Source organism: Natator depressus, chromosome 2, assembly GCF_965152275.1.
Source record: "Natator depressus isolate rNatDep1 chromosome 2, rNatDep2.hap1, whole genome shotgun sequence".
NCBI classification, from domain to species: domain Eukaryota; kingdom Metazoa; phylum Chordata; order Testudines; family Cheloniidae; genus Natator; species Natator depressus.
The window spans coordinates 182740613-182761405 of NC_134235.1; the positions used below are offsets into that span (position 1 = coordinate 182740613).

A 20793-nucleotide genomic window follows, 5' to 3' on the forward strand; every position below is an offset into this window, starting at 1 on the left:
ATGCATTATCAGTTCACGGCCCTTCCGTTCGGCCTGTGCATGGCTCCTCACATCTTCACCAAATGCATGATGGTTTTGGCAGCTTTTCTTCGCCTCCGTCACGTGCATGTCTACCCGTACCTGGACAACTGGCTCATACAAGGCCGGTCTCACCAGCACGTAGAATCACAGGTGCAAATGGTCAGAGACACGTTTGACCGCTTGGGCATCATTGTCAATGTCAACAAGTCTGTTCTCACCCCAACCCGAACAATAGAATTTATTGGGGCAGTCCTGGATGCAAACCAGGTGAGAGCATTCCTCCCAGAGGCCCAACGTCTAGCCCTCGCGCACATAATCACCAGCATTTGCAGCTTTACCACCACCACGGTGAGGCAGTGTCTCAAGCTGCTGGGCCACATGGCGTCCTGCACTTACATGGTGCAGCATGCCAGGTTGCGGCTCAGGCCCCTGCAGGCGTGGCTTGTGTCCGTATACCACCCCGGCCGCAACACTTTGGACATGGTGCTCACCGTTCCGGGACATACCCTCGATTCTCTCCATTGGTGGCTGGACCCCCACATGGTGGGTGCTGGGGTTCCATTCCACGCTCCCCAGCCCACTCTGACCCTGGTAACGGATGCATCCACACTAGGCTGGGGACCGCATCTCAGGAACCTGATGACTCAGGGCCTATGGCAAATAGAGGACCTGGCTCTGCATATCAACATCAAGGAACTCAGGGCTATCCGCCTCGCGTGCCGAGCATTCCTGTCCTTCTTCCAGGGTCGTTGTGTAGCGGTGCTGACCGACAATACCACAGCCATGTTTTATATAAACAAGCATGGCGGAGCCCGGTTGTCTCCTCTCTGTCAGGAAGCCCTCCTACTATGGGAATTCTGTCTAGCCCACTCCATCCTTCTCCAAGCTTCATACCTGCCGGGCTTTCAGAACGTACTGGCTGACAGCTTGAGTAGATGTTTCCTTACACATGAATGGTCGATTCGTCTGGACATTATCCACTCCATCTTCCACAGCTGGGGGTGTCCCCAAATCAGTCTGTTTGCCACGTGGGCCAACAGGAAGTGTCCAATCTTCTGCTCCTTCCGGGGTCACAGCCTGTGTTTGATTGCAGATGCCTTCCTGACTCCATGGTCCGGTCAACTACTATACGCTTTCCCGCCATTTCCACTCATCCACAAGGTGCTTCTCAAGGTCCACAGGGACAAGGCGGACGTCATACTGGTGGCCCCAGCTTGGCCTCACAGTGCTGGTACCCCACCGTCTTGGACCTGTCGATCTGGTCCCCAGTGCGTCGACCTCTCACTCCCGATCTCATCTCACAGAATCACGGTCGTCTCCTCCACCCGGACCTCCAGTCACTCCACCTCATGGCCTGGAGGATCCATGGTTGAACCAGGCAGAGCTTGCCTGTTCGGACCTGGTGAGGCAGGTGCTCCTGGAAAGCCTTAAACCTTCTACCAGGATCATGTACAAAGCAAAGTGGAAAAGGTTTTCTATTTGGTGTGCCCAACAGCAGGTGCCCCCACTTCAGGCTTCAATTCCGTGCATCCTGGACTATCTGGTGCACTTGAAAGACCAGCGCCTGGCATTTGGTTCTTTTAAGGTCCATCTCGCAGCTATCTCAGCATTCCACCCGGGTGCTTCCGGGAGCTCTGTGTTTGCACACCCCATCGTGGGACGTTTCCTAAAAGGACTGGAAAAGATCCATCCCCCGATGAAGCCCCCTGTGCTGGCCTGGGACATTATTTAGTCCTTTCTCGTCTCATAAGTCCTCCTTCTGAGCCGTTAGCTTCCTGCTCACTCCTCTACCTCTCCCGCTCCTGGAAGGTTGCCTCTCTAGTGGCCATTACCTCGGCACGATGCGTTTCTGAGCTATGGGCCCTCACGTGTGAGCCACCGTATACCATCTTTCATAAAGACAAAGTACAGCTTAGGCCTCACCCAGCCTTCCTGCCAAAAGTCGAATCCTGTTTCCATGTCAGCCAGGATATTTTCCTGCCGGTTTTCGACCCAAAACCACACACCAACCTTCAAGATGCAGCAGCTGCATTCACTGGATGTTAGATGGGCACTCGCCTTCTACATAGATCGAACAAAACCGTTCTGCGAAACAACCCAGTTGTTCGTCGCTATAGCAGAATGAATGAAAGGTGTGCCGGTCTCTTCCCAGCGGATATCCTCCTGGATCACTGCGTGTATTTGCGCTTGTTATAACTTGGCGAACGTCCCTCTGCCTGTTGTTAATGCTCACTCCATGAGAGCTCAGGCCTCATCAACAACTTTCCTGGCACATGTACCCCTCCAGGAAATCTGCAGGGCTACCACATGGACTTTGGTGTACACCTTCACGTTGCAATACGCCATCGTCCACCAATCTCGTGATGATGCGGCCTCCGGCAAGGCAGATTCTTCAGTCTGCAATACCTTGACTCCGACCCCACCTCCGAGGTAAAGCTTGGGAGTCACCTAACTGGAATTGATATGAGCAAGCACTCAAAGAAGAAAAAACGGTTACTCACCCTTTTTGTAACTGTTGTTCTTTGAGATGTGTTGCTCATATCTATTACATTCCCCCCCCACACACACACACACCTTCCCCTCTGTCAGAGATGCCAGCAAGAAGGAACTGAAGGGGGGTCGGGCCGGCAGGGTCATATGTAGAGCGCCATATCGGCGCCACTCCAGGGGGCTCCACAGCCGGCCGGACGGGTAGCTGCTAGGGAAAAGTTTCCGACATCCATGCACGTGGCGCGTGCACACACCTAACTGGAATAGATATGAGCAACACATCTCGAAGAACAACCATTACAAAAAGGGTGAGTAACCGTTTTTTATCGAGTGATGAATAAACTTCCATTCTTTTCTTTTTTGGGGTGGCATTGGGAAGAAGAGAACAATAGAAAAATGGATATATTTGTATCTCCCCTGAAAATATTCAGGTAAATAAAAATACTCCTGTTGATCCCATGTAAATACATTCCAAAATGTGCCCAAAGAACTTTAACCCCTCATTCAGACATTGTAAGAGCGATTTAAAAAAGTTGATGTTACACTGACGGTCCTTTGTATAGTTTATTTATAAACCAGGGTTCACGAACATTCGCTCTCCAATAGTGTTATAGCAGTGAGTGTTATAAAGTGTACATTTGTATTCATTACATGATAGGAGACATTGTGTGCGGACAGCGTTACCAGTCCCCTCCAATCAGTTAAGAAGCACACTGTCTTATTATTATGTTGAAACCTCCCAATGAACTGTCTGTGTATAGAAAAAGCAGTGCCATTCCAATACAGTCAGTTCTGTCCATCAAAAGAGAGCTCTAATTATTCATTAGGAACGAAGTGCCTGGTATTTTTTTCTAACAATATTCTTACAGCAGAATGCCACTAGACAGGATTTTACAGGAAGAGAGTAGACTCATCACAGCAAAGTGTCTGCAAATTTCTGTCAATACTATAACCTTAGTTTCCAATCTGTGACATATTGTACTAAGATTCTACAGTGATTTGCACCTTGCAACAACCAAAGAAGAAAAAAGTATATGCAAAAGTTCACAAAACTGAATGACCTGTTTGGTTACAGTGCCACCTGCTGATGTATTTATTGATTGCACTGAATGAAGGTTGATGTACTTTTTAAAAATTACTCCATTGTGGCTAGGAAGCTTTATAGTTAGTTTTAAAAAAAAAAGTAACACTGACAGTTATTGATCCACTTGGAGAAACAGAACTTTTGGCTAAAAAAAGAAAAAAAATGAACCAAGATAGTTAAGTCCCAAGCAGACTGTGAAGAGCTACAAAAGGATCTCTCAAAACTGGGTGACTGGGCAACAAAATGGCAGATGAAATTCAGTGTTGATAAATGCAAAGTAATGCACATTGGAAAACATAATTTCAACTATACATATAAAATGATGGGGTCTAAATTAGCTGTTACCACTCAAGAAAGATCTTGGGAGTCATTGTGGATAGTTCTCTGAAACCATCCACTCAATGTGCAGCGGTAGTCAAAAAAGCAAACAGAATGTTGAGAATCATTAAGAAAGGGATAGATAAGAAGACATAAAATATCATATTGCCTCTATATAAATCCATGGTAGAGATTAATGAGATTGGGACTTTTCATCTTGAAAAAGAGACGAGAAAGGGAGGATACGATAGAGGTCTATAAAATCATGACCGGTGTGGAGAAAGTAAATAAGGAAGTGTTATTTACTCCTTCTCATAACACAAGAACTAGGGGGCACCAAATGAAATTAATAGGCAGCAGGTTTAAAACAGACAAAAGGAAGTATTTTTTCACACCACGCACAGTCAACTTGTGGAACTCCTTGCCAGAGGATGTTGTGAAGGCCAAGACTATAACAGGGTTCAAAAAAAGAACTAGATAAATTCATGGAGCATAGGTCCATCTGTGACTATGAGCCAGGATGGACAGGGATGGTGTCCCTAGCCTCTGTTTGCCAGAAGCTGGGAATGGACGACCGGGGATGGATCACTTGATGATTACCTGTTCCGTTCATTCCCTCTGGGGCACCTGGCGTTGATCACTGTCTGAAGACCAGATACTGGGCTAGATGGACTTTTGGTCTGATCCAGTATGGCCGTTCTTATTTCTGTGTGTTGTTTGGCGTGGTAGGTGCACTAACCACAATTCAGCTTGGCCAACTGCAAAGAGTCCATTGCTATGGTAGATGGCTAATCTTGCTACAGATCAAGCAGACACTCTCTGCCTTTAATACCTACATTTATTATTATTTTTTATTTGTATTACTGTAGCATCTAGGTGTCCTAGTCATGGACCAGGACCCCATTGTGCTAGCTGCTGTACAAACATGGAACAGTCTTGCGCCACTAAACTCAAACTTTATACACTCAGGATACATTTTTTAAAAGCACCTAAGTCCCATTTTCAAAAATTGACATAGGAGCCTAAACCTGACTGAAAATCAGTGGGACGAAGGGCAGATTTTTAAAGATATTTAGCTGCCTAAAGATACAGATAGTATCTACTGAGTATCTACTGAGATTTTCAAAAGCCCCTATACGCCTGACTCCCATGGGTGCCTAATACCTTTAAAAATCTGGCCCTAAGTTCCTAAGAGTCCAAGTCATTCTTTCAAAATGGGACTTATGGGTTGTCTGTATGGTGGGGTAATGTGCATTCCTGGGGTGTTACTTCTAAAGCACACTAACGGTGCTCATTAATTCATCTGTGTAGACCCTGCTGGTGTGCACTAAAGATTCCTTAGGGCACTTTAATATAGTGCTGTAATGTATGTGCCAAACTCAAGTAACAATACTTGGCACAGGGGATGGTGCAGGACTAAGGAGAATAAATCTTATTCCTAGATTGTAGAGCCACTTTATAGCCACTACTGCAGATTCAAAACTTCAGTAGCCTCTGCTTGGGTTACATCTCCCGTAGGTGGGGCACATTGCCAATGGATCCACATAGTTGCAGATATGTCACGCTCAGCCCCAACCACCTTTCAGTATCTGTGGATACGGAAGCACACCCCGGCGCCAGCCCTTACCTGAGCTCCTTAAATCCCATCCCATAATACTTTGGTTCTTCTATGACCAATGGCATCTGTTGATTTGCCACTAAATGCCTAACTCTCAAGTTGCCCTCACCATTAATTGTGGAGGAACCAAAAGCAGATCCCAAATCATCGATGGCTTAGAACGCATCATAAATGTATGTCATATTACAGAAATAGAGCCTGTTGACACACGTTCTAGCTAAATGCCTGCTTCTGTGTTCTGAATGCTGAAGAAGCCATTTAGCTGAAGTATCTCTTGGCCAAATTTAGTCTGTTTTTTTTTCATCTCAGGACATGCTTCTCTTCCCCTTTCTTCCTGCACTGAACATGAGTGCTGACTCCTTTTTATCTATAGCTGTCTGGGTTTCTGGTGCTTGCACCAGTGATTTTAACTGTTACCAATTTCAATTATCCCCCTGGTTATCTTAATAAAACACAATCTTATTACCTAGCTTCTAACCCCAATCTAAAGCTGACATCAGCAATGCGAAATAGCTTCACAAGGGCTTTTTTGAATGCAGTCAGCTCCATTGAATTCAAACCTCTCCCGATCCAGGAGTAAATGGAGCTTTGAATGAAGCAGCATGGAGTGCTGGTTTGGCAGCAAGCTGTTAGGTCTCTGCTGCCCACGCTTCTGTCCTTGGACTGGAATGCTGAATTAGGGGATTTGGACATGATGGATGGACTTGTTCTCTTCTGAGCTTTGCCTGACTTTCTTCTGTCCTTGAGCCCTTTGGGACATCACATGGCATCACCAAAAAGAGGACGGGGAGGAGTAGCTCCAATAGAGCAACCTGAGGCAGATGCTGATGCCAAGCCCATAAGGAGCAGAGAAGGGACGAAGGTGGCCTGATGCTAGCCTTGGCTGAGGCCCCTTTCTCCATCCTGCTCTTGTTGGAGGTTTCCTGGGGAACAGCAGTTGTGGTTGCATAGCACCAGTCTCCTCCTCCTTCCTAGAGTCAGCACAAGCAGCTTCCTCAGACCACTCCACCAGAGCTCCTCCGCCCCTCCTCAGGGCTGATGTGTCCTGGAGCTCCTGCCCAGGGAGCCTTCTTCCTCTTGCCTTTTATGGAACTCGTTGGGGGCACCAGCAGCAGCTGCCTCATAATGAGGCTCCTACAGGGTTTGTGGTCCCCTTTCCACTCCTGCTCATGAGCAGCTGTCTTGGGCTCCTCCAGCGTGGCAGCAGCGGCAGGCAGCTGGGGACTCCCTGCAGCAGCTGCTTGGGAAGCCAGGAGTCCAGGGAAGCTGTAAGAAGCAGCAACACCATAAAATAAGGAAAAGGGCCAAAAGTAAGTTTTGGGGGACCTTCCTTTGCGTGAGGGATGCAGAGTATTTGGGGGGGGGGAGCCTGCCTCTTTGTGGGTGAAGGGCGGGGCAGCAAAAGGCCTATGCACCCTGAAGTCCATGTAAGCCCTATTTGGGGGATTTAAATGGAGAGAAGGCCTTGTGCTGGGTGTCTGCTGAGAAGTGAATTTCCCCCACTGTGGAGAAGAGGAGGAGTTTGCAGGGGGCGAGGACAGGATTTAATTATCTGTGTCATGAATATGGGCATGCCTGTAACTGATTGTGGGTTGTGATAGGCTCCACCATTTTTCAAGGCAATGATGTCCCTCAAGCATTTTTTGCACTGCCTCTGGACATTTGTAGAACTGCCGTTGCCTTAAGGTTCTCTGGCCAACTAATTCACTGCTGTGCTCAAATGCAAATACAGGAGCAAGTAATTTGGGCAAGATCACAGGAGCCAAAGAAAATCCAGGGGCAGTGAAAGATGACAAGAAGATAATTTTTATAGAGCAGTCGTGCAGTTTTGTATTTATTCCCAATTGGATTTATCTGAATCTGGTTCCAAGATGCCCTGAAAGGAGATGCCTTGGTCTGAACTCTGCATATTCCAAATAAACAGGTGAAAATTAAATGGCTGTATATAGTGGCTTCATTTTGTTGCTAAAGCCTACTAGCATGATTTAGATTGAAAAATTCAGCACGTAGTTCCTTGCAGATTGGAAGCCTCTAGTTACTGCTAATTGATTTTATCTTAGTACTTCTCTGCAGGAAATTCCAGTGTATATTAGCAACAAATTAAGGTTCAAGGAGAGCCTTAAAAATATGATTTTACTTTGATGAGCTGGAGGCCATCTCCAAGAACTGTGTTATGCCGACCCTTGTAAATCATCTGTCATGATAGAGAACAAAACTGTTTGTTTGTTTTTGTTTACTTATTTAATCAGTGAAGGTTATACAGGAAAGATTCAACTGCTTAGTTTATTAGCCTGTCTCCAAATGACGGCACACACATTTTTGCCATTAATAGCAATGCTGATTAGGGGTTTGATATTTTTGCCACTATGACTTATTTTGTTCAGCAAACTGGTGTAAATTATACTGGGAAAAGCACTCGTTCAGCGCTATAGGCAGTGTCTTTACTAGGAGGATTTGCTGGTGTATCTATACCGGTATAGCTGCACTAGTAAACCCATTCTAGATTAGACAAGGCCTCATTACCTAAGTGACAAGGCATTTAAGATACTACAGTGATGTATTTAGTATAAAAACCTAGCTCGAAGGACATTTATCTTAAGTTAATAAAGAACAGGGACCAGCACAGAATGTTTTGAATTCTGCTCTATATAGGTTCTTTTACAATCTCATCACTATAGTATTTGAGTACCTTCCAGTAGTTCATTAAGCAATGTGAAAATATTTTACCTATCTCCATATATGGTCATTCACAGTTACCAGCTGTTGCCTAAAGACATTCATGCCTTATTGAAAATAAACCTCATACAAACTGGACCCTTTAGTTTAATATTTTTGGTGCTTCCCTTCCCCCCGGGCTGCAGCTGCTCAAATATTATTATTATTATTTGGGGATTAATAGAGGATCTTAAATTGCTGCAGATTATACATCTGCTTCTATGATTTTATTCTCAATATTTGTGTTTTTATTTAGGATCTAGCAATAGGTGAACTTAGTGAAACGAAATAATATTACACGAAATACGGTGTTGACACCTTTTGATCGAATAAAATGAAAGCTTAGATAGTTCTTTTCTTGCTACAAGGCTGATTTAACATGTTTTAACTTTAAAGCAGATGAATTGATGATGCCTGTTTTATCTTTTAAGGGCTGGTCTACATTACCGTGGTAAGTCGACCTAAGTTACAGTACTTCAGTTACATGAATAACGTAACTGAAGTCGATATAGCTTAGGTCGACTTACCACCGTGTCTACACCGTGCTGTGTTGACAGGAGACGCTCTCCCGCTGACTTACCTTACTCTTCTCAGGGAGCTGGAGTACTGGAGTCGACGGGAGAGCACTCTTCCATCGACCTAGCAGGTCTTCACCAGACCCGCTAAATCAACATCACTGCGTTGATCACAGCAGTGCCAATCTACCTGAAAGTGTAGACATGGCCTAAACTTCTGCTGTGGATGTTTATCATTCCCATGTTGTTGTTATCTGTTTTTATCTATCAGCAATTCATAGCATTTGCTGTGATGGAGATTATCCAATTAAAAACAGTAGTACAACCGCAAAGATAAACTCGCACAAAGAAAATTACATACATACTTAGATTTAGTATTTTTTTTAATAATGCGTTTTCCATGCTGTCCCCTGTGAATGAAATGACCCTCTAATCCAGGGGTGGGCAAACTTGCTGCGTTAAAGCAACCACGAGACAAGGTTTATTTGTGACATCCACAGGAAGGAAGTCCAGGAAGATGAGAGATCAGCATCTTCAAAGACCCATTGTTTTTCCTAATGGCTCATCCATGCTGGTTGCATTCTGTCTGGTGGGCATTTCTGGGGTGTAAACACAGTTGTAATTGTTACATAGTCAATATTCCTAACTTCAGATACAGAAGTGATACATGTATACAAATAGGATAATCATATTCAGTAAAACATAACCTTTCCAATGTTACCTTACATGACCCATCTTGCATAAAACATCTTAGTTATGCAATATGCATATCATAACTATATTTCTATTAAGAATATGGGGTGTTGCATCACAACGGGAACTCTGGGGTGCAGACTGGGACTGTGGGACCGCTGTGCCCCCTTAACTCTCCAGTCTGGGCTGTCTCTCACAATGCTTTGCTAGTGACAAGTAGCAAACCCCTCCAGGCGCTGTTATCACTCAGTACAACTGCATGTGGAGCCCCACACCCGGCTAGATGGCATGAGCCACTCATGAATCGCACTGAGGAAGGCACCAGCTGAATCCCCCCAGCTCCCAGCCTGGCACCTCAGGAATATACCATCTTGCACCTGCTCAAGATGAGCAGTGCAAGTTTATTAATTGGTTCACCACTTCATCATTGGAAAGGTAAACCTTTGTAAACCTGAGCAGATTAACCAAATACTTCAGGCAAACTCACTGGTAAAGATAAACAGTAAAACAAGTTTATTGACTATAAAAAGATAGATTTTAAGTGATTATAAGCAATAGACAAAAAGTCAGAGTGGTTACCAAAAGAAAAGAAAATATAAGCACGCAGTCTAAACTCTCAACCCTGTTAGACCGGGCAACCTCTAGACTAAGCAGTTTTTCTCACTCCACTGGATATTGCAGTTCATAGTACGCAGGTTCCACCCTTGAAACTCTGGCCAGTCTCCTCTGTTGGAGTTTTCAGTCTTCTGAGCGTCCTTGTTGCTTGCAGCATAGGTGGGGGCAGGAGAAAGGGCCGAGCATGGGGCCCCTGTGTTCTGTTTTGTACCCTTAGTCCCATGTGCTTGGAGAACACACGTCCAGGTATGTCTGGTGGCATTGCTGAGTCATAGGGTGAAGCAATACCCCTGTGTGTCTCCTGTGAGTGAGTCTCCTCTGCTGTACAATGGCTGGATATGTCTGTTCAGCACCCACCTGGGCGTTGGTTACCTCTTCCCTTGTCACTGTCTCTGTAGGGCTAGTATCTGGGCGAGTCCCAAACCCACAGCATATTGTAGTGGAAACCATACAACACAATTCTTATAATTTTATATGCATTAATGATACACCCATTTAGATGGAGCAGTGGCTTTCAGCACATCATAACCTTTCCCATGATACCTCACATGGCATGCTTTATATGCAATATTGCAATTATATGTAAATGAGGAATATGGGGGCTACAGAGCACTCCCCCAAGGTATAGAATGTCACACCCTCATTCAAATACTACCTGAAAATTCACCACTTCTTGTGAATTCTTAATAACAATTATAAATACGCATTAGCTAGAGATAATATACATATCCCCTCTTCTGGATTTCCCAGAGTCTTTTGCTTTCTATAAGCCTTTTAGATAAGTGCTCCTGAGCATCATTCTGTCTTGACTGGCGCCAAGCCTCCTGTCAGCACTAAATAAACAACAACTTGGCATTTACTGTACATAGCACCTTTCACCCAAAGGTCTCAAAGCATGTTACAGACAGTTGCTGAGCCTAATTAATTGTAAGGGCAGGAATTAAGGTAGTCCCCATTTTACAGTTGAGTACATTGAACCAGAAAGGGTGTCACGTACTCCTAGTACACGGTAGGTTGCAGGGGCACTACTAGCAGATCAGGCTTCTGTACCAGCTTTGAACTATCTACGGAGCTTCCATCATGGAGAAAGATACGATACTTTAATGCACTGCCAGGTATGGCAGTTACCAGCTCAGATAAGGCATGTTACACATTGCACCACCTAGTGACTGAACATTATAATATGGTTTTTGCATTCTCTCAGGCGGAAGGTGGGGGGTTAAAACTTGCCCAAGTTCATACAACAAGTTAGTGGCAGAGCTTGTTATGGACCCCATATCTCCTGATTTCCCACCAGAATGCAGTGAAATTAAAATAACTTTACTAGTTTTATCTGATGAAATTTGGAAGAGTAGAATGAAATCCAAGTATAAAGCAAAACTCTACACCAAAAGCAGTTAGTGTAACTGTTGGCACCATGTTTTAATAGTGGAACTTTTAAAACAAGTCAAGGGGCTAGATCCTCAGATGGTTTAAACCAGGTGACGATCTGGTCCGAGGTCTAAAATGGCTTACATATAGATATATCTTTTGAAATTGACTGGGCTTCAAAGGTGTAATGTTGTTTTTTGTTAATGGTTAAAGTGATTAATATGAAATAAAAAGAAAAAAGAAAAGGAGTACTTGTGGCACCTTAGAGACTAACCAGTTTATTTGAGCATGAGCTTTCGTGAGCTACAGCTCACTTCATCGGATGCATAGCATATTGTGGAAACTGCAGAAGACATTATATACACACAGAGACCATGAAACAAAACTTCCTCCCACCCCACTGTCCTGCTCGTAACAGCTTATCTAAAGTGATCATCAAGGAGGGCCATTTCCAGCACAAATCCAGGTTTTCTCACCCTTCCCCCCCCCCCCAACAGACACACATACAAACTCACTCTCCTGCTGGTAATAGCCCATCCCTCTTTGAAACCTCTCTTTATAATGCGCATGATAATCAAGGTGGGTCATTTCCAGCACTAATCCAGGTTTTCTCACCACCCCCCCCCCCACACACACACACCCCCCTCCAAAAACCACACACACAAACTCACTCTCCTGCTGGCAATAGCTCATCTTACAATGTGCACAGCAATAATCCAAGTTTAACCAGAATGTCTTGGGGGGGGGGGGGGGGGAAAACAAGGGGAGATAGGCTACCTTGCATAATGACTTAGCCACTCCCAGTCTCTATTCAAGCCCAAATTAATAGTATCCAATTTGCAAATGAATTCCAATTCAGCAGTTTCTCGCTGGAGTCTGGATTTGAAGTTTTTTGCTTTAAGATAGCGACCCTCATGTCTGTGATTGCGTGACCAGAGAGATTGAAGTGTTCTCCGACTGGTTTATGAATGTTATAATTCTTAACATCTGATTTGTGTCCATTTATTCTTTTACGTAGAGACTGTCTAGTTTGACCAATGTACATGGCAGAGGGGCATTGCTGGCACATGATGGCATATATCACATTGGTGGATGTGCAGGTGAACGAGCCTCTGATAGTGTGGCTGATGTTGTTAGGCCCTGTGATGGTGTTCCCTGAATAGATATGTGGGCACAGTTGGCAACGGGCTTTGTTGCAAGGATAGGTTCCTGGGTTAGTGGTTCTGTTGTGTGGTATGTGGTTGTTGGTGAGTATTCGCTTCAGGTTGGGGGGCTGTCTGTAGGCAAGGACTGGCCTTTCTCCCAAGATTTGTGAGAGTGTTGGGTCATCCTTCAGGATAGGTTGTAGATCCTTAATAATGCGTTGGAGGGGTTTTAGTTGGGGGCTGAAGGTGACGGCTAGTGGCGTTCTGTTCTTTTCTTTGTTAGGCCTGTCCTGTAGTAGGTGACTTCTGGGAACTCTTCTGGCTCTATCAATCTGTTTCTTCACTTCCGCAGGTGGGTATTGTAGTTGTAAGAATGCTTGATAGAGATCTTGTAGGTGTTTGTCTCTGTCTGAGGGGTTGGAGCAAATGCGGTTGTATCGTAGAGCTTGGCTGTAGACGATGGATCGTGTGGTGTGGTCAGGGTGAAAGCTGGAGGCATGTAGGTAGGAATAGCGGTCAGTAGGTTTCCGGTATAGGGTGGTGTTGATGTGACCATCGTTTATTAGCACTGTAGTGTCCAGGAAGTGGATCTCTTGTGTGGACTGGACCAGGCTGAGGTTGATGGTGGGATGGAAATTGTTGAAATCATGGTGGAATTCCTCAAGGGCTTCTTTTCCATGGGTCCAGATGATGAAGATGTGATCAATATAGCGCAAGTAAAGTAGGGGCGTTAGGGGACGAGAGCTGAGGAAGCGTTGTTCTAAATCAGCCATAAAAATGTTGGCATACTGTGGGGCCATGCGGGTACCCATAGCAGTGCCGCTGATCTGAAGGTATACATTGTCCCCAAATGTAAAATAGTTATGGGTAAGGACAAAGTCACAAAGTTCAGCCACCAGGTTAGCCGTGACATTATCGGGGATAGTGTTCTTGATGGCTTGTAGTCCATCTTTGTGTGGAATGTTGGTGTAGAGGGCTTCTACATCCATAGTGGCCAGGATGGTGTTATCAGGAAGATCACCAATGGATTGTAGTTTCCTCAGGAAGTCAGTGGTGTCTCGAAGGTAGCTGGGAGTGCTGGTAGCGTAGGGCCTGAGGAGTGAGTCTACATAGCCGGACAATCCTGCTGTCAGGGTGCCAATGCCTGAGATGATGGGGCGCCCAGGATATCCAGGTTTATGGATCTTGGGTAGTAGATAGAATATCCCAGGTCGGGGTTCCAGGGGTGTGTCTGTGCGGATTTGATCTTGTGCTTTTTCAGGAAGTTTCTTGAGCAAATGCTGTAGATGCTTTTGGTAACTCTCAGTGGGATCAGAGGGTAATGGCTTGTAGAAAGTGGTGTTGGAGAGCTGCCGAGCAGCCTCTTGTTCATATTCCGACCTATTCATGATGACAACAGCACCTCCTTTGTCAGCCTTTTTGATTATGATGTCAGAGTTGTTTCTGAGGCTGTGGATGGCATTGTGTTCTGCACGGCTGAGGTTATGGGGCAAGTGATGCTGCTTTTCCACAATTTCAGCCCGTGCACGTCGGCGGAAGCACTCTATGTAGAAGTCCAGTCTGCTGTTTCGACCTTCAGGAGGAGTCCACCTAGAATCCTTCTTTTTGTAATGTTGGTAGGCAGGCCTCTGTGGATCATTATGTTGTTCAGAGGTATTTTGGAAATATTCCTTGAGTCGGAGACGTCGAAAATAGGATTCTAGGTCACCACAGAACTGTATCATGTTCGAGGGGGTGGAGGGGCAGAAGGAGAGACCCGGAGATAGGACAGCTGCTTCTGCTGGGCTGAGAGTATAGTTGGATAGGTTAACAATATTGCTGGGTGGGTTGAGGGAACCATTGCTGTGGCCCCTTGTAGCCTGTAGTAGTTTAGAAAGTTTAGTGTCCTTTTTCTTTTGTAGAGAAGCAAAGTGTGCGTTGTAAATGGCTTGTCTAGTTTTAGTAAAATCCAGCCACGAGGAAGTTTGTGTGGAAGGTTGGTTTTTTATGAGAGTATCCATTTTTGAGAGCTCATTCTTAATCTTTCCCTGTTTGCTGTAGAGGATGTTGATCAGGTGATTCCGCAGTTTCTTTGAGAGCGTGTGGCACAAGCTGTCAGCATAGTCTGTGTGGTATGTAGATTGTAATGGATTTTTTACCTTCAGTCCTTTTTTGGTACGATGTCCATCTGTTTGCATTTGGAAAGGAAGATGTCGTCTGTCTGTATCTGTACAAGTTTTTTCATGCAGTTGATAGATTTCCACTCCATGCGGCTAAATGCAGTGCCTTGCATAATGACAGGTTTCAGAGTAACAGCCGTGTTAGTCTGTATTCGTAAAAAGAAAAAAGAAAAGAAGTACTTGTGGCACCTTAGAGACTAACCAGTTTATTTGAGCATGAGCTTTCGTGACCTACAGCTCACTTCATCGGATGCATAGCATATTGTGGAAACTGCAGAAGACATTATATACACACAGAGACCATGAAACAAAACTTCCTCCCACCCCACTGTCCTGCTCGTAACAGCTTATCTAAAGTGATCATCAAGGAGGGCCATTTCCAGCACAAATCCAGGTTTTCTCACCCTCCCCCCCCCCCCCCCAAACAGACACACATACAAACTCACTCTCCTGCTGGTAATAGCCCATCCCTCTTTGAAACCTCTCTTTATAATGCGCATGATAATCAAGGTGGGTCATTTCCAGCACTAATCCAGGTTTTCTCACCACCCCCCCCACACACACACCCCCCCCCTGGGGTGGGAGGAAGTTTTGTTTCATGGTCTCTGTGTGTATATAATGTCTTCTGCAGTTTCCACAATATGCTATGCATCCGATGAAGTGAGCTGTAGCTCACGAAAGCTCATGCTCAAATAAACTGGTTAGTCTCTAAGGTGCCACAAGTACTCCTTTTCTTTTTTCTTTTTACGAATACAGACTAACACGGCTGTTACTCTGAAACCTGTTAATATGAAATAATTCCTCTTTCTGATAAAATACCCTGTTGTCTATAAAGGTCTTTTCAGCCAGGGAGTAAATGACTGGCTGACTTCAAGGGAGACGGTGCTGCTGACTGTGCTTTCAAATGCACAAAGTAAACACACTCAAAAGTACAGAAAAAAGTTTTTCTTTTCTAATTTATTTCAGTTGTCGTAACTGCCATAGGTACATGTGTTTTTCTAGTTGCAACTATTACCATTTAAGGTAATGTTCACTGAAGTCACACAGATTGGTTCAGCTTCAGAACAGTTTCCTTTAATTTAAAAAAAAAAAATTGGCTTAGCCCAACTTTTTAAAATTCCGCGTGAGAGAGCTTTACTTGTACTCTCTATACAGGTATTTAGAGAAATGACACATTTATTTTCACATGTTGAAGATTTTTGTTATATAAGTAAATACCATCCAGTGCAACTCACAATTATTTTATACAATGTTCTCAATTGGGGGTCTATTAATTAAGATGTGCCATTGAGCTGAAATGGAATACTCCAGTGTATCGTGCTAGAACTTGTGGCTCCGCATTGGCAGTGTTAACAATATTACAAAGCCTTTACAATGTTAAGGAAGGTTCAAATCTAGGACAATATTCTGGCATTTTCCCAGATCCTCGGAGTCCTGAAGACCCACTAATCCCTCTTGCTTGATTCATTGCCTTTTTACTAATTCCCTTATGAAATCATAGAACTAAGCCAAGAGTACTGAGTGATTCACAATTAATTCCTCTGGCATGGGGGAATCCCTAGCGGGCATAGGGATGCTTCTGGCAGGAGGGGAGGCCGTGGCCAGAGAAGCAGCACTTGGCAATCTCTAGGCAGCATATTGGCCCCTAAGGGGCTGCTACAAGCCAAAGGGATTTAGACCAGCCCTGATGCTGCCCCAGGGATCATTTGGAGTGAGGGGCAGGGTGGAAACAAAAATAGCTTAAAGTAAACTTTGCCACCTCTTTCATCCCTGCCCATGTGAAGCAGATCTCTGATGCAGCTGAGGGTCTGGCCCTTTCAGATTAACTGCTTTGGTCAAGTGTTTGGACACCAGTTGAAAAATACAGAGCCCTAAAAATGTCACCACCCCCTGCATAAAGATGCTGCACAACTTCAAAGCAAATCCTTTAATTTGACTAGGGCCTACAAAGACAATCCCTTGCTTGTACTCTCTAATGACAGAGATTTTAGTCCACAAGAGTGAACTGGAAATAGTAGGCTGCAATTGGTAAATGCAGTGTCTATGGCATTCAGGCTGTCTAAGAACATGCTGTAATTGGAAGCAAAATTATCTGTTAATAAAAATTGTGCAGCTAAACGATATTGACTGATAATCCACAAAAATTTTGAAGTCAAGTGCCTGAAGTTAGGGTTCTTTATCCAAATTTCTACACCTAAATAAGTGGCCTGATTTGTAGAAATAAGTGGCCTGAGCGCCCACAAATCCCTGTGCAATCCTTGGGAGCTGCAGGTGCTTAGCATCTCTGCAAATGAGGCAACAATTTAGATGCCTAAATATAGAGCCGCAAACCTAATATTAGGACTCAAGTTCTAAAACTTCCAGCAGAGTGCACGGGTATCCCACCAACCCCCCCCAAAATGATTGTTTACAAAATAAGAGGGTGGTATATACCTTTATATTTCATTGTATTTTCTCATTTGGTTCACTGGGCCCTCACTCTACCCCCACTGTTGTGTAATGTCATTATCTGGTGCTGTGGCTAAACATGAACTAAAATGACTGACCTGCTTATTTGGTTCCTAAAGAAAACAACTTCCCCACAGATATGGAATCACTGCTCCATCTCAGTAGTACCTTGTCTCATAACTTACATTCCCTTTGAATGATCTGCTATAACAGACACTGTGTTAGAAATGGGTAGCAAACACAGTATAAGAATTTGTGGAATCCTTTGGCTGGATCCTGCTCTGTTCTGCTCTTGGTTTATGTGCGTTCTCTGGCAGGCAGAAGAATCCAAGAATTAAAGCTGCTGGAGATGCAGGTTTATTTTGGTTTTTCTGTTGGATTTTCTTTTCTTTTCTTTTTTTTTAACCTCTTAAATTTGGCACCACTGAAAGCAGTACCTCAGAATGTTCTGTATCACTGTTCTGGGCTCGTCCCTGGCTAACGTGTAAGTGGACTGATGCTTTCAAGCAGCACTCCCAGACTGACAAATTCATACTGCTTCACCTTGGGTAACTACTTTTAATCTTGTGCTTAGCAATACAAACAAATCCCTGCCTTCCTCACAGGAAGCAATAGCATTTTAAATGCATGTAAACATGCTGTCCAAGCCCGAGAATGTTGTTTTGAACTAATAATATTCCATTCTCAGGCTAATTTCATTCCCTGCACTTCTTTGACATGCACTTACCCAAGTAGCAGAATGTTACTGTTTACTGCTAATTTGAATTAATACTTCAATAGTTGGCTACTTCTATTTTTAGATAATGTGCTTTGAATTTTATTTCAACAGAGGTCTCAGTCTGCGTTCTCACTGACTAGTGAAGATACACCAAGCAAAGATCTGGACCTCGTGTCTTCTATGCCTGAGATTCTCTGGAGGCAGCAGAAAGGCCTAGTCAGGAGACAGAGGGAACACAAACTGTCTGCGTTACCTAGCTGGAAAAGTGTGGACAGACTGAATGAAACAAGTAAATATTTATAGTACCAGTATGACACTTTCTTCTGTTTTTCCTGTTGAACAAATTAAACTTGAAGTAAGCACCCAGTCCTGCTCCTATTGAAGTCAGTGGCAAAGCTCCCATTGACTTCACTGAGAGCTGGGTCAAGCACTAAATGGAAAAAGAAAAAGCCTGCACTAACTTTGTGATGCCTAGTATGACGACAATAATCAAACAATGGCACTAATTATGATACTACTAGTTTTCCCTGAATAAGGACTTCAGAATTTGGCCCTTGGTGCATAAAATGACAATAAAGTAATAGTAAACAGTGAGCTAATGAAATATTCATTGCTGTGCTAACTTCTGCTCCAAGTAACCTCTTGTCATTCATATAGAAAGTGTTATTCTGTTGGGTAGGATTCCTGTCCAAGGCCTGGATTCAGCAAAGCATTTAAGCCTGTGCTTAAATTTAAGCACCGATTTAAGTCCCACTGAAGTCAATGACACTGTCATTTAGTACTTAGCAATTACTTAACCATAGCTTAGTGACAAGTTGATACAATTACTTTCTAAGGGTCCCTTGCTCAGACTAGTTCCTGTTTAGATAACACACGGGTGTCCTGTAGAGGCTATTTGATATTTAATAGGTATCGCATCAACTTATGAGTAAACTCACCTGCCCTGGTTTTCAGCTTTTGGTTAAAACACACAAAATCCAAGAGGATCTCAACCAATAGCTTAGTATAGTAGTAGTAAACACCAGCAGTCTGATTCTCCACTGCCATGCACCTCGATTAGTTAGTTATACCTGTGAAAAGTGGGTGTAAATCTCAACCACTCCCACACTGGCACTTTACAGCGCTGCAACTTTCTCACTCAGGGGTGTGAAAAAACACCCCCTAGAGTTCAGCAGGTTTCAGCGCTGTAAAGCACCGGTGTAAACAGTGCCCCAGTGCTGGGAGCCGCGCCCCTCGTGGAGGTGAGTTTTTTAGAGTGCTGGGAGACTAGCCCTAAATTAGTGGTGTTTACATCTACTTTGCAATGACTTTGTATAGATGTAAATGACTGCACAAGGGCCAGGTGGCACAGAAACAGGCTCTGAATTTTCATTTACAAATGACCGGTTCCACACTGAGCTCATTTCTCTGGCCATTCTTATTTTTCCATAAATAATTCATAATGTAAGGCACCGGCGATGCCACGATTTGTGCCTCATGTCTTTTGTTACGACAGGCAAGTGCCTTTTGATTTATATCAAACAGGTTTCTAATAAACAGCATTTGACGTCATTAGCAGGAGGGGTAAAGTCAATGTTGCTTTTTGTAGGTAACTTCTCTGTATGTTGTTGCCTTCCCCCTGCTAATCAGCTAACATACTTCACTTTTCTAATCAACTAAAATAAATTTTAACAAATTCAGCTATGCCACAGGCAGGCAGCAGCTACTCAAAACAAATGAGCATGAACTTTGCATGTGTTTTGGGACAATGGGCAGAAGCACAACTAGATTGAATTTAACTAGTTAAGCATTGAATGTTGGGGTTCCCCTGAGACACATTCAGTCCTTGAAGAACTCGGTTCAACACCAGTCTTGTCACTCAGGTTCCATTATTTGGCAGACATCAAAGCTGTACTGAGTTGATCGGACTCAAGCATAGGGGTGGATATAGGAGATACCACACATTCAAAGTTACACAACAGACCTCTTCCTTTATATGCATTTACACAATATATTGCATTTAATATTCATTGCATCACATGTTTTGGGATTGGCTTGGTCACTTGGTAGAAACCAATCCCTGTACAGCGCACAGTCACTCAACAACTTACTCGTTATCTCATTTTACTTTCCAGGCTTATCCATTGTTACCTTGTCCTTTGTAAATGGTTGGCTGGTGTTCCCCCTTATCTTAGGTAGTACAGACATTCTGTTCCTAGAGTACTGATCCATTTGCCTTCCTAATCCTGTCTCCCAAGAAATGAGGCCTTCCCCGTGTCCAATCACTCATGTCAAGCCAGGACTACATTCCACTGCTTTTCTTTTGTCTTTTTTATATTAGCATTTGTTTTATTTGCATTATAGTTTTTATTTTCTGTTTCTTTCTTTTTTTAAGTTTATTACCCAGCAACACGCTTTTAAGACCATAGTAGTTGTAATGATTTGAATTACTATTAACGCTAGGCTTAAAGTACAAAGCAGGGCATAGAATCTTACCTCTTATGGTTTAGCCCACTAGGGTATGATTTTACATTGTAAGCTTAGTTTGTCTTTAAAGCATATTTTTGTTATTTTAAATTTTGCTTTTATTTTAATTACATTATAAAAAATTGGTACAAAATACAAACAAAATATTTATTACCACAGGAAATATACTTGTCAAACAGAACAGAGGCTAATTAAAATAACATTCTCTGGTCCATACCAGAAGTGGTTCTTTTTAGCCACCACACAATACTTGTTATCAGCATAGACAGTTTTTACTTTACCAACACCCCAGTGTCTCAACCGTTCTGTGCAATTTGGAGATTGTTCCCTCAGAGTGAACCCACATACCGGCAACTCTGACTGTAAGACGTCCCACCTGCATGTGTAAGTGTTCCCCGGGGCAAACAGTAGTACAAG

At 43.8% G+C, this 20793-nt stretch overlaps 1 protein-coding gene across 7 annotated transcripts in view; it reads left to right on the forward strand.

The window, feature by feature from the left end:
• Positions 1 to 20793, forward strand: part of MYRIP (myosin VIIA and Rab interacting protein) — a 364430-nt gene that overhangs the window by 297063 nt on the left and 46574 nt on the right. For all 7 annotated transcript variants that reach the window (XM_074945499.1, XM_074945498.1, XM_074945502.1 and 4 more), the window contains one exon: positions 18022 to 18199. In XM_074945499.1, coding sequence (XP_074801600.1) covers positions 18022 to 18199 — 178 coding nt within the window. The remainder of the gene's footprint in view (positions 1 to 18021; positions 18200 to 20793) is intronic.